At 53.8% G+C, this 15682-nt stretch overlaps 2 protein-coding genes across 2 annotated transcripts in view; one reads left to right on the top strand and one right to left on the bottom strand.

Annotated features, from left to right (window-relative positions):
• Nucleotides 1–2475: 2475 nt before the first annotated feature.
• BARHL1 (BarH like homeobox 1) lies at nucleotides 2476–9200 on the top strand. Its single transcript, XM_049896749.1, has 3 exons — nucleotides 2476–2941; nucleotides 7016–7238; nucleotides 8906–9200. The coding sequence occupies exons 1-3, from the start codon at nucleotides 2476–2478 to the stop codon at nucleotides 9198–9200; spliced, it is 984 nt and encodes a 327-aa protein (XP_049752706.1).
• Nucleotides 9201–14029: 4829 nt separating this feature from the next.
• The window catches only part of DDX31 (DEAD-box helicase 31), an 84157-nt gene continuing 82504 nt past the window's right edge, over nucleotides 14030–15682 (bottom strand). The window contains 2 exon segments of the mRNA XM_049895142.1: nucleotides 14030–14676; nucleotides 14679–14823. Coding sequence (XP_049751099.1) covers nucleotides 14635–14676; nucleotides 14679–14823 — 187 coding nt within the window. The 3' untranslated portion in view covers nucleotides 14030–14634.

Raw genomic sequence — 15682 nt, forward strand, 5'->3', positions numbered from 1 at the left:
GGCCCAAGCTGGGGGCTGACCTGGACGAGTCGGGTCAGCCTGCAGTGCTTTTGATTCATGGCCCTCTCTCCATCCACCAAACTAAAACCAAAGACCAGCCCGGGCCGGCCCCACGGCGGGAGGCACCCACTGCCCAGAGCACCGCTTGCAGCCTCTCCGCTCCGGGCCCCTCGGCGCCCCCCGCCCCCTGCCTTCCCGACAGCTTGCAGCCGAGCCGGCCAGTCGTCCCGGGGGAGCCGCCCGTCTTCGCCCCCAGCTCGGCCGGCTGCGGGGCCGCTTCCAATCTGCCGGCCGGCGCAGGCGGAAAGCGCGGGGAGCTGGGCGTGAGGCCACCGCCAGCCTCGCCCGAGGGAGGCGAAAGTTTCTGCTCCGCCCGGCAGTGTAGGGCTTCCGCGGCCCGACCTCTGGCTCGGGTGATGCAAGGGCCTTACTACTCCGCTGCGGCCTCAGGCACGGTCTGGGGTAATTTTCTGGGGCTCTCGGAGGTGAGCAGGAGCGCCCGGGCCCTGCTGCTAAGGCCTGGGCTCCAGGCGTGAGGCGCCGCACCCCGGGCTGGGCGGCCCCGCAGCGGGCGCGAATCCTCTGCTCCCTCCTCCCTTTGGCCACTGACCCGGGTCGCTGTCCCTGGAGCTGTATGGAGATATCCCAGGCTCCGGACAAGCTTTTTATCTGACCGCTTCCCTGGACCTTGGCATTAGAGGCTGACCCCCCAAAGGAGTGGAGCTAGAGCACTGTGGCGGGGTGGGGAGGGCGAGGGGGGCGTTATTCACAATAAAAGCCCATGTTTCCAGTGTTGCCTTAAAAATACATCCCCGAGTGAGCTCTGGCTCCACAGGGAATTAGAAGCCCTTCGAGGACGTCTGCTCTCACACGCAGAAGCTCTGTGCGTTCCCGTTCAGGGGTACAAAAACACCCGTCCGGATGGACGCGCACTGCGGCAGGGACCATCGGCTTGGGGAAGGGGGTTACTGCCTTTTTTGCCCGCTGCACTGGCTTCCTTGGGCTACATGGATTTCTCAGGGCCCCCTAACATCTTCGACATTCGGTTCCGACCTTCCGCCTTCTCCACTCCAGCCCAGGTGAAACCATCGCTCCAGCCACTTCCCGGGGCAGACACCAAGTTTCCCATCCCCGCCAGGCCCACATAGCCCAAAGAGAGCAGAAAGAGAGGGTTGCAAATTGTCTTACACAGGAAACATCTAGAACCCAACGGAAGCGCCCTAAAAACAACATAAATTGTTTTCTTCCTTCCAACAGAAAAAGCTTTCACACACACACACACTTCCTTCTTCCCAGAGTTTAGTCCCTTTCTGTTGTTGGAGGGAGAAAAAGGATCTACGACAGCCCCACGGACAAATAATTTGAATAATTGTGAGAAAAGGTCGGGGAAAACTTATAAAACCGCACATCCCAACCCACCGACAGCGGCAGCCGGGCTCCAGCCTCCTTCCCGCCAGCCCGTACCCCCCTCGGCTAATCACCCTCATTAGGAGCTTCATCATCGGCCTAATGAAAGCAAACCGTGTGGAAATCGCCGGTAAACAGTTGGGTCTGTGCTGTAATTAATTCAGTGTCTCTTTTAATCAAACTGAAAGGGGATCGGGCAGCGGCTTGCGGAGCCGTGACATCACCCCCAAAATCGGCTGGAGCCAATCAGCGTCATCACTCCGGGGACACGTGGGCGAGTCCCCTTAAAAAAACACACACACACAACGAAAAAAAAGAAACAAACAAACAAAAAAAAACCCAGCCCCAAAGTGAAATTGACACAAGTTCGTTTCTTAAAGGAAGGGGGGGAGGCGAAGGCGCGCGCGGCGAACAGGCTGAGAGCTATAGCAGAGGAGCCGAGCGGCGCTGTCCACGGTGCTGACGGGCCCCTGGAGCGGCGGTCGTGCGGAAAGACAACCTCCCGGCCAGGTGGAACACCATGCGCCGCGGGCTGCCGGCGCTGCCGCTATCCGCGGTGCTGACGCCGTCAGGTGCGCTCCATCCCGCCAGCTGGTAGCGCTCCCGGGACCCGCCGCTATCCTCGGTGCTGATCCCGCTGTCTTCGGCCACCGCTCTCCGGCAGGAAGCCCGCGGTTTGGATTTTTAAAAAGCCATTCTTTATTTAGATTTCAACACCCTCGCATTTCTCCTGCGCCAAAGGGGCGCTCAGGCCGTCCGTCTCCTTCTTTGCTCTCCCCAACTTGACGCGCCCTCCCTCCCGTTTCTCCCTGACACTCCCACCACCCCCCCTCGGCTCGGTGGCTCCGAGCGATGCTGCAGAAGACGCGCTGAGCCCTCTTGGATCTAATGCGCAGAGGAGGCTGGCCCAGAGCTCCTGGGCTCCCCCAAGGCTGAACTCCGTCCAAGGTGCCCGCAGGCTCCCTGCCCGCCTTCCCCATGCCAGCCCGCAGCTAGGGGCAGGGGCAGCATCGGCTGGGGTTGGGGGTGGGTGGGGAGCTTTTGGAGAGGACAGGTCGCAGCTTGGCTATGGAAGGCTCCAATGGCTTTGGGATCGACTCCATTCTCTCCCACCGTGCTGGCAGCCCCGCCCTTCCCAAGGGGGACCCCTTGCTTGGGGACTGCCGCTCGCCCCTGGAGCTGAGTCTGCGCTCGGAGAGCAGCAGCGACTGCTCTTCACCAGCCTCGCCAGGAAGGGACTGTCTGGAGACGGGTGCCCCGCGACCTGGTGGGGCATCGGGCCCAGGTTTGGACTCCCACCTGCAGCCTGGGCAGCTCTCCGCCCCAGCCCAGTCGCGCACTGTCACCTCTTCCTTTCTGATCAGGGACATCCTTGCCGACTGCAAACCACTCGCGGCCTGTGCACCCTACTCTAGCAGCGGGCAGCCGGCTGCCCCTGAGCCTGGGGGCCGCCTTGCGGCCAAGGCCGGGGAGGACTTTAGAGACAGGCTGGACAAAAGTGGAAGCAATTCTTCATCGGACTCCGAGTATAAAGGTAAGAAAACAAGAGGTGAAAAGTTGAGGGAGGGGAGAGGTGGTGCTATTTTTTTAAAAACTGGTATTTAAAACTTGAGTGCCCACTTGTGGGGAAATGCACCTGCTCACCTTGGGGTTCCCCCAAGGCCCAGGCTGAGACTTTGGACTTCCCTGAACCTTTCAGTCAGCCCTGTGACTTATGCCTCTGAGTAACACAGAGTCAGGGTGGGGAAGGGGGTATACTACTGTGTGCCTGAGGAGAGATTCCCTCAAAGGCACAAAACAACTTTCTAAACTTTGGCTGGGACCCTTCCTTCCAGCGGTGTTGGTGGGCAGGGTTGGGTTCCTATCAGGCCAGTGGTTCTCCAGGAAGCAACCTTTGCAAAAGCAACGGAAGCCCCAAAGGGCTCTGCTTGAACACCTTCTTATAAGGGTGAACACCTAGCATGAAATTTCAGCTGGAGCCCTGAGAACAGTCAGAATTTTCCATCTTTTAATCTGAATTTCCAGACGGAAAGAGAAACTGGGGTCTCCCTCCTGTTGGGCTCAGTGTGCCCTGGGCCCTGTGAATCACGCAAAAGAAACACACACTTCAAAGAAGAAACAACAGCCAGGTGGCTGGTTTGGAGCAAGTTCAGAGGTCTGGTGCAAAGGAAAGGACCCCACACCCACCCAGCGGTTCTCACTGAGTTTGATTTTAAGTGCATTGAGCAATAAACTCCAGGTTGTAAGCAGGCCCTAGACATTCCTGAGTAACCAATTTCATTTCCCCTGTATGGAGGTTGCAGCTCCTTCATTTCCCTTTTCACTTCTGTGACTCTTTCTGTTCCCATTTCATTTCATTTTAACCAGGGAGCTGAGGTGGAAATTAAGAGGAGAGGAAAAAGGAAGAAAAGAAGGAAGGAGTTCCATAATTTTGTTTCTTCCTCTCACCTCCTACCTTGCTCTAAAGGCTCTTTGGTGAGGGCAGAGGTGCAAAGTTCTTTCTAAGAAGTCAGGAGTCAGAAGGTGAAGGAAAGGAGCACGAAGGCTTCAGGGGAGAGACCTCTGTATCCCCATGGAGCAGAAAACCTGGGGCCGGTGGAGGCTGTTCAGAGCCCTCCCTTCAGCTGTATAATGAATTCCCAGAACACTTTCCACAAGAGGAAATTCCCCTATGAAGGCAAATTCTTTATTGTTGGAGGCCCCACACTTCCCGGCCCCTATTTGTACCAAGTGAACTTCACAAATTTTTAGGAAGTTTTGTTTTGTTTTTAACACCTTCCTCTCAGCCAGTTATTCGTTTGTGGATATGCCCCAAATGGAAACCCATTTGGGCTTCATTCCCTCTACACATCCTACTCCCCTCCACTTCCCAGGCGAACGACTGAGCCTCCCTCAGCTGGGCTGGGCCAGCCATTGCCTAGAAAAGGAGCAGATTGAAAAGAAGCACCCAGGAAGGAAGCCCAGAGGAATGTGAGTGCTAGGAACCCTGGCCGCTTGGCCCAGCGACCCTTGCTCCTCCCCCTGGAGTCTGTTTAGAAAGAGGCAAAGAAAACTTACCCTGGAGAAAGACAGCTCTGTGTGTGTGTGTGTGTGTGTGTGTAGGGGGAGGTGGTGCAAATATATATATTCATAACATCATGTTTTATTATTTATAATTTTAAACAACGACAACAAAATTCCAGGTTTACTGTTACGGCAAGAAGCAACAATCTCCAACCTTGTATCCTAATGGCTGGTGTCCGTAGTGTGAAAGAATTTGGAGTTTACCTCCTTTTATTTCTTTGTCCCCAGGAGTGATTTTGAGGAGAGTTTTCGTTTAAGATAATTGGAATATCAATTTCCATCTCCCGTCCCTGATGATATCTGATCAGGGAGGTGAGGAGGGACGGCTGTCCATGGGTTTGGTGCGGAGAAGGATGGAAGGACTCCTCCTCCTCCCCAGGCTTCGCAGCCTTTAAATCTAGAAAACCCCGCGATGAAAAAAGGAGTGGGCACTTCAGCCCAGGCGGAGTCTGGATCGGTTCTTAAACACGGAGGTGACTTTCTCTAGGTCCAAATTAGGGAGCCCAAGGACAGACACACCGGTTAAGACATCTAACCCCCCCCCCACCTTCCACACCCATTGTCATTTCCTCCACGGAGGACGTGAAGGCGAGGTCAGTTTCACATGGTATCAAAGGTTCCTCGAGCATAGTATTCAAGGAAGCTCTAAGAAGACTTTGAAGTAAGGCGGTCCACCACCAACACTATACCACTGGAGCGTAGGTCAGGGGAGAAACCAACGCTTTGCTCAAAGCAGGCAGGGTCAGTGGGCCTGCAACTCTCGGGCGTTGAGATGCGGTCTCCAGACCGGGAGTCTGGGAGTCCGGGAAGCCGAGGCCCCACCAGGATGAGCCCTGAAGGCCAAGGCCGAGCGGCACGGAAAGCACACCGGAAGGCTCCAGGCTGCCCTAGAGAGGGATGAGAGAAAAGCCCAGCGGCGGACCGGTCCTTCCTGAGGCCGCAAACCAAATCCCCTCTGCTCACCTTAATCTCAGCCCTCAGAAGTTAGAGGGTTTCATAAATAACCCAGACAATTAGGTAAAAAAAAAAAAAAAAAAGATTTCTGCAATATCAAGATTGAGGTTGGCACATTCAGATGATTGTTTCTGCGCACTTGTTTTTAAACAACTTTTTTCTACCCTGTCTACAAAGACAAAACTCAGGTTCCTGCACCCAACAGGTCCCGGTCTCCTGCCGCACCCGGGCCCCTAGCCCCCGCCCCCGACCCCTGGAGCCTGCCTGGAGGAGGCGCGGGGGGAGGGAGCGTCGGCGCAGGTTCTCTCCGGCGCTCTCCCAGCTCGCCCGCCTCAGCGCACCCAGTGCCCGCGCCCTCCCGGCCGCGAACCGCTGCCTTTCCGGCTGAAAAGTCTTGCTCCCTAGTGGCTCAATTAACCGGATTATTTTTTTTACAGAGAGAAATAAACTCGTATTCAGCTGAACCCTGTCACTGCAAACACCACGCACAATGAAACTCACCATAAAAGAAAACAGGAGAGGGGGAATGGGGGTGGTTAGAGTCCCCGGCCCCCGCCTCTAATTTGAGGAAGCAGCCTCCTTGGTTATATAATCGTTTTAGAAGAAGAAGAGAGACGATTGAGCTTGCCCTATCACGTGCGTTTTCGGTACAATCATCCCCAAAGAGTTTGGGGAAAAAAAGAAATCACCCCTGTCCCGTCCAGCCTTGGGCCCTTGTGCCCACCTGTCCCGACTGTGAGGCATAGATACACGATCGCCACTTGGTGTAATGAGGGCCACAGTGGGCTTTGTGTGTACACGGAAACACAGACCTCGGCAACTTGCGCACCGGAGGACAAATACGGCGCGCAGTCGCTTTTTCTCCTAGCGCTTGGCGCTCGCAGACTCTCTCGCACCCGGCCTTCCTCAGTTCGTGGTCTGTAGGTAGCTTAGCTTACGTATGGGGGTAACCATCACTATACATCCGTATCCACATAGGAGGGCGGGCAAGATGTGTGTGCAGTTGTTTTTTGTTGTTGTTGTTGTTGTTCTTTAGGACAATGAATCGTTCCGAGGTGAGCAGGTTTTGTCTCTCCACACGGGTTTTCTTCCCCAGGCTGTGGCCTTAGCTTCCTTCCTCCCAGCCTCAGGCATGGGTGGTTGACTCCGGGCGCAGACTCGGAGCACAGACCCGCACTCCTGAGCACGTGCCGGTGCAGTCCAGCCCGCTGGAACCCCTGGGTACCCCCACTCAGTGGTTCAAGTCCAGCTCCACCACATTCGCTGCGTTTATCCCTCCGGGGAACGCAGGCGCAGCGCAGCAGCGCTGCAGAGAGAATGCGTAGTGGATTTCTCCTGGCTTTGGGTTCTTTCTTTCCGGAGCTACCGCTCCCGCCTTCGTCTCGCTCAGTCAGGGTTCACACCCTGGTACTGGGAGCCCGGAGAACTCGGCTCAGAGAGGCTGTCCCGCGCACTCGAGTGCAGCGGGGCCACCGCCCGCGCGAGCTGAGTTTACACGAAAGCGATGGGCCAGCGGCCGGCCAGGGGCAGGCAGGCTGGCGGGCTTGTGGGTGGCGAGGCCTGGCCCTGACGCGCCACTGTGTCTCTGCAGTGAAGGAAGAGGGCGACCGCGAGATCTCCAGCTCAAGGGATAGCCCCCCGGTGCGCCTGAAGAAGCCGCGCAAGGCCCGCACGGCCTTCACCGACCATCAGCTGGCGCAGCTGGAGCGCAGCTTCGAGCGGCAAAAGTACCTGAGTGTGCAGGACCGCATGGAGCTCGCCGCCTCGCTTAACCTCACCGACACGCAGGTCAAGACCTGGTACCAGAACCGCAGGTGAGGCCCGGCTGCTGGGTGGTGGCGGGCAGAAAGATCTCCTGCTCTCCTTACTGGCTCTCCAGGTGACTCTGGAGCCCACTGCCTGGCGCTAAGGCAAGGTCCTTCAGCCTCCCTCTTTCTGTAAAAGCGGGGAGAAAACAATGCCCCAAGTCCTACAGTGAGGACCAGACAGGGGACTAAACTAGTCTGCAGTGCCCTGTCTTCCTTGTCCAGGAAAGACGGAAAGACAGATCCCCCGGCCAGGGGGTCACGCCCTCACCCCAGTCTTGTGGCTGCTGAGCCCTCTCGGTGGAAGTCCCATGCCGGGGGTGGGGTGCTGGCTTCTACAAGCCTCTAGGGGGACAGTACAAGCGGGCAAGCGACCCGGGGTGAGGCTGCGGGGCCCATTCCTAGCCTCTGCCGCACATCAGAGTTTGCACTGGGGCCCTTGGACTCCTGCTGAGCCTCTCCAGGTCTTGAAATCTGCGGGACACTTGGCCCGGCCCCAGGTCCGTGGGGATAGGGTGACAGGAAATCGGTGTTCAAAAGTGGGGGCGGGGTGGCTCTGATCTTGAACCTGGCGTTTCCTGCTCTCCCTCCCCAAGGCACTCACAGGGGCAGATACGGTGTGCATGCCTCACACTCACACACACATCCACGCATTCAATCCCTACACTCAGTCATACGCACATTCACACACTGTACACAGACCCGCAGACACTCATGCAGGAAGCAGAAGCGGAATGGCGCTTTCCATAAACAAGCCTCAGAACACATTACCCTATTAATAATAAATACTAATTACTGCTCTGGGCATCAATAATTAAGGCCCGTTATAGTAATTACACAATTATGATGATGATGAATAATTCAGGGAGGGAAACGGGGCTGGCGTGGCTAAGCCCGCTTCTGTGGGACCCCGGCCTGCCGAGTGAGCCTTAGGGGCCAGACCCGCAGGATCTGGCAAAGAGAGCGTGGCCTCTACTTCCTTGACTTCCCCAAGCCCCGGGCCAACGCCTGGTGGGGGGCCTCCCGACTTCGGAGCCAGAGGGGCGCAGGGCTAGCTCCAGGCCTCGGACCCAGGCTTGGGGCCGGGTAACCTCTCGATGGGGACAAGGGCAGCTGGTGCGGTCCTGTGTGCAGGAGGCGCTGCCAGGAGGGTGCGTGCGCCCGGCGCGTTTCCTCTCCAGTTGCCTTCTCCCGCCCGGGCGCTTCTGTGGAGGCGCAGCTGCCGGGATACCACGCAGTGCTTGCCTCAGCCTGGCCACGCGGGGAGAACCATCCTCTCCTCTTTCCGGGGCTAGTGGCCCAACCCCTTGGCCCCGGCGCAAGCCTGTCTTCCTAAGGAACGCACATGTAGCGGGAACCCCAATACCGGGGTTTTGGAGTCAGATAGCCTGGCTTAGAATCCAGGTTTTGCTGATTTCGAGACCATCTCGAAAATTGGTTCATGCCTCAGTTTTCTTATGTGTAAAATGGGGACAAATAGCTATGGAAGGCCGGTGGAAGATTAAATGAGACCATGCATGCAACGCGTGGGAACATTTGCCTGGCACTTGGTTATTTATTAACAAATTAGTGTCATCCCTCCTGGCCTCCCCCGTCTGGGCCGACACTTGGGAGGGGCTAGGGTAGTCAGGTGCTTTAGCTTTGACCCCGATATGCATGTTTATTTCGGATCCTAGGACTAAATGGAAGAGACAGACAGCCGTCGGTTTGGAGCTGTTGGCAGAGGCGGGCAATTACTCAGCGCTTCAGCGGATGTTCCCGTCGCCTTATTTCTACCCGCAGAGTCTAGTTTCCAACCTGGACCCCGGCGCCGCGCTCTACTTGTACCGCGGCCCCAGCGCGCCGCCGCCAGCCCTCCAGAGACCTCTGGTGCCTCGCATCCTCATCCACGGACTCCAAGGCGCCAGCGAACCGCCCCCGCCGTTGCCCCCGTTGGCTGGCGTCCTTCCGCGAGCCGCTCAGCCTCGGTGAGGCGCCTGCCTGAGGCCTGGCCCGGCTAGCTCCTGGCACCCCGGTCCTCCTCCCCGGGTCTCCGCGCCGGCCCCTTCCGCCCGTCCCTGGGAGGGCACGGGGTTTCAACTCCTCTTCCCGGGGAGGGGGCTCCTGTCCGGCCCTCCTCGGGTCCCAGCCCAGTGTCCCCCGAAGGGCCAAATGCCAAGTCCACTGAGGCCCAGACCCTGGACTGAGTCTCCCTTCTCGGCGTCCCGGTCACTCCATCAGAGAGCCACTTCCACTCGCCGGATGTATATATGCGTCTCTGCCCTCCTCCGCGCTAGCTCCCCAGGTGCCCCCTTCCCACCCGGAGGCAGGTGGGGAGGCTGCCCACGCCTCGCTCTCTTCCACTTCCCTTCCACGCCCAGCTGTACACCAACCCTTTTCCCCGCACCCCTACCAGAGGGAGGGCAAGGGGCGAGCGGGAGCATCCCCTCCCCCCAGCGCCCGGTCCAACGGCTGAGCTGTACATACCATGTGCAAATTGTATATGAAGTTATTTATTTGTGACCCATGAGCCCATGACCGTGTCGGTGAATCTGTGAGTCTCTGGCTTGTGCCCTACCCTTTCCTGGCCGGGCAGGAAGGAGCCGAAGGGGCTTGCCCACCCACCCTGACCCCAGCCCCCACCTCAGCCCCGGCCCCTGCCCAGCCAGGGCCCTCGGGTTCTCTTTCTCTTTTTTAAATGTCGAAATAAACTTCTTACAAATGACCAGGCGCCTGTTGGCGCTCGCGTCGGTCGGTCTGAGCTCAGCCCTTTTCTCCCCCGTCCCTCTTTAAGCCACTTCTGTCTCTTGGGACTTTGTCTCTTCCCGTCCTCAATAACGAAATATTTTTGTCCCCTTTCTCTTCCTTGGTGCTGTGGTGGTGTGGAGGGGTCCCCGATTAGACACGCTGGGGACTTGGGCAGGGTGTCCCCTTCCTGGCCTCAGTCTTTCTGTCTCTACAATGAGGCGAGCCGGTTGCTCGGCTTGCCCTGCATCCTCTCCATCTGGTTCCCTTCCAGCTCCCAGCCGGTCGGCAGGGCTGGCGGCGGGGGAGGGGCGGGGGCCCGCGCTCGGGCCTCGCTAGGCTGCGACAAGGGCGCCAGCAGCTGGTGACCGGCCCGCCGGGCGCGGGGCCGACAGATGGAGTCCGAGGCTGCTGGCTCCCCCCGCTCCGCGCCCTGGCCGGGTTCGGGCTCTGGACGCTACGGCTCCTGCGCTGGGTGGGACCCGACGCGCCTTTGCGGCGAGGCGAACCTGACGCCACATTGGGTAACCCCCACCTCCCGCATCTTCTCGCTTCTTTCTTTACCCCGGGAATAAGTTGGGAATGAGACCCAGAGGGGCGCCCAAACCGAAGTCTGCCTCCTTCCCCATCCCTTCCTGCCCTGTGGCTCCAGGATCTCAGGGGAGTGAATTTTAGTCCCGAGCTAGATTCAGGGCCTCCAGTTTACATTCAAAGGGCCAAGGTCACCTTCTGAGGACGTTCCCCTTTTGGGGAGAAGGGCACAGGTGCTCCCCTCCCACATACCACCTGCAGCCCACCGACCCCCAAGGTGGAAGAAACCTGGACGTTCAGGCCCAAGTCGAGCCCCCTCCAGTTTTGCCGCAGGGTTGCTCTGGGAGAGGACTGCCTTGCCAAGGATGGGTGAGGGCACAGACCGCTGTGAAAATCAGACCCATGCCCGGTCTGCTACTGTTTCCTCCCCACCCCCAACACACTCACACCTCGCTTTTCTTTCCTGGGGTGGTGAGGGTATTATTCTAATTTTGTGAAATGCACAGCAGCTAATGAAGTCAAGGAGCCCCTTGGCTTTTGAGTTCTTTTGCATGTGAATGGGGGTTGGTAAATCCCCAGCTCTGGCTGTGGTGGGGGGTGAAGGGGAATAGTCCCCAACTCAGGGTTAATGAAGTGGGAAAGGAGTCTCTCATAGCCTCCTGCAAACAGAACCCCCCATGCAACAAACCCTGCCCAAATCCTACATGGATTGACTTAAACCCAGGGGATAAGTGCTTTAAATTAATCTCATTGAATAAGAATGAGACCAAACAAAACTCTTTAAAATCATATTAAAAATCTATCAAAGGACAACTTGCACTGGTGTGCTTTTCATTTTGCGAAAGTGAAGGAGGTAGACGAGAGCAACCATCCTCACATTTACACAGTGGCAGTGTAAACCACAGACACAGTCTCTACTATGTAATTGTCCTTGTACCTCAGAGGCGACTTCATATCTTACATTAATGAAGAACAAGGCTCTCCGACAAATTTATAATTACAATATTTTAAATTGTCCTGCAGTTCCCATCTGTAATAATAACTTTACAACCTTTGCAGTGAGGTGGGCTTTTCTTTCATCCATTTAGAAGGCTAAATTGGTTTCTCTCTGTTCCCAACCCTGGGGCTGGGTGAATTCTCATTTAAAATAGAAAAAAAAAAAAAAAAAAGAACGTGAGCCCCCAAGCAAGCAGAACAATAGGACAGGCACAAAGAGGCATCTTCGCTGTTCCTCCGCCGGCCTGTTCCCCGTTACAAACCTTGACTCGCCAAGGTGGAGGGCAACAAAGTTTAAAAGAAGTTTAGCTTCCCCTACCAGCCTTCAGTTGCAAGACTGCAGGGAATTTTTGATAAGTCGAGCTGACTTTCAGGGTTCCTCGCTGTCCCCGTACCGGCAGGCTTTGCTCTGGGGTTTTCCTGTGGCGGAGCAGATTAAGAGATAAGGGGTAATGATCATAGAGGCAATCTACCACTGCCAGTTAGTTAAGCATTCTTTGCAAGCTAGGCAACTTTTGTGAAATGCTGTACGTTTCTATCTAGGAGGCGACTGATGGATTTTAATGGCTTCCACAGACTTTATGTTGAGTGGCTGAAGTGCTAGTGAGGCCACCAGCAGTCTGGAATACTCCTCCCTTAAGAGGCTCCTGTTTACTCCCCCTTTTCTCCCTAAATCTCACTCACCTTCTTTCACTGGGGGAGGAGGAGAGGGAAGGGGGAAGGGATCAAAGAAATCAACCGGGCTTTGTCAAAAAGTGTCCTTTGCTGAGATTTGGTGGCTCTGCTTCTATAGGAGCCAGAGATGCCGTGAGCATTGCATCAGCCCTGACTTAATTGGATCACACACAGGCCCCTCACTCACCAAGGGCTCTTTGCCCTTCAGTGCGTGAGAATGGGGGGGCCCTTCTAAAGATGGACAACGGTTGAGGGTTGCAAACACGAAGATGTTTTGGATTAAAAAAAGACATTCTCCAAGCCCACTGGGGGAAAAAACTTTAGGCTGCAAGGTTCCATTAAATGTCCAAGTTCTTGGTGATTTTAAACACAGGAATCGAGTGTATGACATAGATAAACGGATAAGTTTGGGACATTAGAAAAAGAGGCATGATTAAAAATACATACAAAATTAGAATACGTAGAGTGGAATTAGACTAATGCTTTGCCTAATTGATGCCTGAAATGTACAATCTGTCAAAAGCTATGGCTAAGGGAGAGAATTATTTTTAAGGTTATTTAAATTTAAATATTAACCCTAAATCTGCTAAATCCATGTTTATTAGCTGGGTTAAAATATTGATTCTACTTAGAAACAGGCCCGCAAAGCATCTATGGCAAGAAACCCTCACCTAAGTGTTAGCAAATTAAGTGCAAGTTAACAATCTTGGAATTGTAGTCACTTACACACTTTGCAAGATTCTAGCATTTCTCCCCCCAGAATGCTGAAGTCTGCTGATATATCCTTCCATGGAATGAACACTCTGGAAAAAAAATGTAGGTTTTTCTCTTTGATCATCCCAAATCACTGGCATTAATCCTGTTTCCCACACAGCTGGGTTTTGTCCGTAAGTTTGATCCCTCCTTTTCTCATCCAAATCATGGGAACCATTACGCATCAAAAGAAAGTTGGCAGATCTGCCCAGTCAGTTTGACATGTGCTGCAGATTGTTTTTATTGTTACCAATTTCACCAACTGTCCCTATTAATTCGTATGTGACAACCAACTCCAAAAAGGTCTGTTTTTCTCCATGCAGATCAATTCTTTGCAGGCTTATAGGTGCCCTCACCCGAGTCCTTCCTAGTGTGCTTTGAGCTGACATTTGCCTGGAGTCTGCCTGAGTGTGCATACCTGTGACCAGAGAGGGAATAGAGGCAGGGATGCTGAGCCCTCCTTGGTCACCCTCCTTGGTCGCCATGGAAAAGCCAAACGTGCCAGTCTCCCCATCCTCTCCTCGCCATTTGGTTCAGTTGGATCTGGAGTTTCTGCTGAAGTGCTGACCCAACTGACTGTCACAGGATCGCAAAGGGTGACAGAGGAAGAAGGAGAAAAAGAATGAAGAGAAGAGCAAGTCCTAAGCAGAGGGGCTGAGGCTTTTAACCCTTTCTCTTTAAGATGCCTCTGGAGTTGCCCGTGTCCAAATCTTACATTTATTGGGAAATCAATACACCCCAGGGGTCCTCTTTCAAACATCCCAGGAAACATAATGGGGAGGGGGGCAGTTGTGACCTGGGTCACAATACAAAGACCCCCAGACCTTTCTAGAAGATGAGATTGGATGGGGGGGGGCAACTCAGGGCACTGGTGCCTTTTAACTTCAAAGGCAAATAATAAAAAGGCAACAGTAAATCAATTAGTCCTGAGAGAATAAATTTCACTGGGCATTAAAGAGGAAGCGATGCATGGAAATGGGACATGATGTTTATAGCAACGTACTTACAGAAAATAAGAGGGCTCACGTGACTGAAAACACTGTAGGATTTCTGACTTGTGTAAAAAACTCTTGGTTCTTTTCTTAACAAAGCATTTGTACATAAAGACAATGTTTATTTGATAAATATATTTTTCTCTTTTCATACAAGTTCAATTCCAATTTTTAAAACCTTACTTTACAAAATTCATGCCAATTATATACACTGATAGTGCTAAAGGAAAACCATGAAACTTCTCTAGGACATTGTTACAGGGCAGGAATAAAATCCCTTACAGGCTGTCGCAGAGTACGTTAGGTTTTACATGTAAGTCCTGAGGGCTCAACGTGATCTATGACAAGCCGGCACCTGGGTGGAGTCAAATGCCTGGCACTGATGGAATAAACATAAGGTATATCTTATATAACATATACATTAACTGGTTAATTCAGACTGTGCTGACCCCCACCCCTACTAATTTCTATCAGGATCACCCCCTCCACCTCCAAAGATAAGGGCTGTGGCTTCTACAATGGTCTGAGGGACAGAGTATTCAGTGAAAGGTATTGCAGTTGTTTTTCACAGGGCTCCTTTGACAAATAAGAACAGGACACCAATCCAGTGCCACCCAGGCCCCCAGGAGCCACTCCTGTAGAGACAGAGTGTAAAAAACTTTCAGGCAAGTCTTGCTCTCCCTCAGTGAGCTCTTCCTTTTCGAGTTTTTCCATCATTTCATGGAGAAAGTTTTTTATTTTTTTCCCACGACAAAGGCTGGGTGCACGCTGCAGCTCAGCTCTGCAGTGGCTGGCTGCCGGGTTTTCCATGTTTGTTTTGCTTTTTGACCTTGGCGACGGCAGCCTCCACCCCACTTGAGTATTCAGAACGCAAGATTTCAGCAAGGCGGTGTTTCCTCTGGGTCTTCCTATGAAGGTCAGGCCTGAAGAACAGTAACAGCAGAGGGGGAAAAGAAACTTCACTGTATTTTTTCCTTCCCATTTGGAAAGAGGCTGACAGTGGCTGGTCCGAGACCGTGAAACTGACGTTTCTGTATTAACAGAAGTACAATCCCTTCAATAGTGCTTGTTTTGATATTCTATGCACCAGAAGATTAGATACGGCACTGACAGATTTTCAGAACACTGGCAAAATATCATGGCATTTTTAAAAGTGAGGCTTTGTTCTGTGTTGTTTTCATGGAAAAAAAAAAAAAGAACTATACACAATCATACTCTGATGGCAAATGAGGTGTATGATACGATAGTTTGCCAAAGGATAAGGGAGAAAAAAACAGCCCTAAAACGTCACAACATTCAGCAGTGAAAGCACTCAGGCCATTCTCCAGTCACCCCAGTGCAGCTCAGAGCAATAGGCCTCCTTACGGACAATTGCTGGCCTCAGGACTCTGTCCTCAGGAACACAGAGGATGCCTGGCTGGGTCCAAACAGCCACAGCTGGGGGCGTTTATCACAGACACCTCTTCATCAACTACGAAGGCTCTTAAAAATCATTTCTGACCTTGCAAAACCCAAACTCAGAGTGGTCAACGTCCACACTGAGGCGAGAATTGCGACTTTCAAGGGCACACACAGACCTTTGTGTACAAGGGGGTCTCCCTGGCAGTGATCCACACAGATAATGTCAATGGGTGAAAATCAACTTCAGCTGCTGAATCACAGGAACTGTTTTCAAAAGACAGCCAGCCTTACCATTTGATGAGAAGATCAGAGGACAAAATTTGTAGAAGTTCAGCCATACGTAAGAAAAATGATTATGAAAATTGGGGAGTAAAATAATGC

This window comes from Elephas maximus, chromosome 9 (assembly GCF_024166365.1).
Source record: "Elephas maximus indicus isolate mEleMax1 chromosome 9, mEleMax1 primary haplotype, whole genome shotgun sequence".
Lineage (NCBI taxonomy): Eukaryota > Metazoa > Chordata > Mammalia > Proboscidea > Elephantidae > Elephas > Elephas maximus.

Excerpts from the sequence above, each read along its gene's own strand:
- BARHL1 (XM_049896749.1), top strand. The coding sequence starts at position 2,476 with ATGGAAGGCTCCAATGGCTTTGGGATCGACTCCATTCTCTCCCACCGT. Across the intron at positions 2,942-7,015 it reads ATCGGACTCCGAGTATAAAG|TGAAGGAAGAGGGCGACCGC; the intron begins GTAAGAAAACAA and ends GTGTCTCTGCAG. Across the intron at positions 7,239-8,905 it reads ACCTGGTACCAGAACCGCAG|GACTAAATGGAAGAGACAGA; the intron begins GTGAGGCCCGGC and ends TTCGGATCCTAG.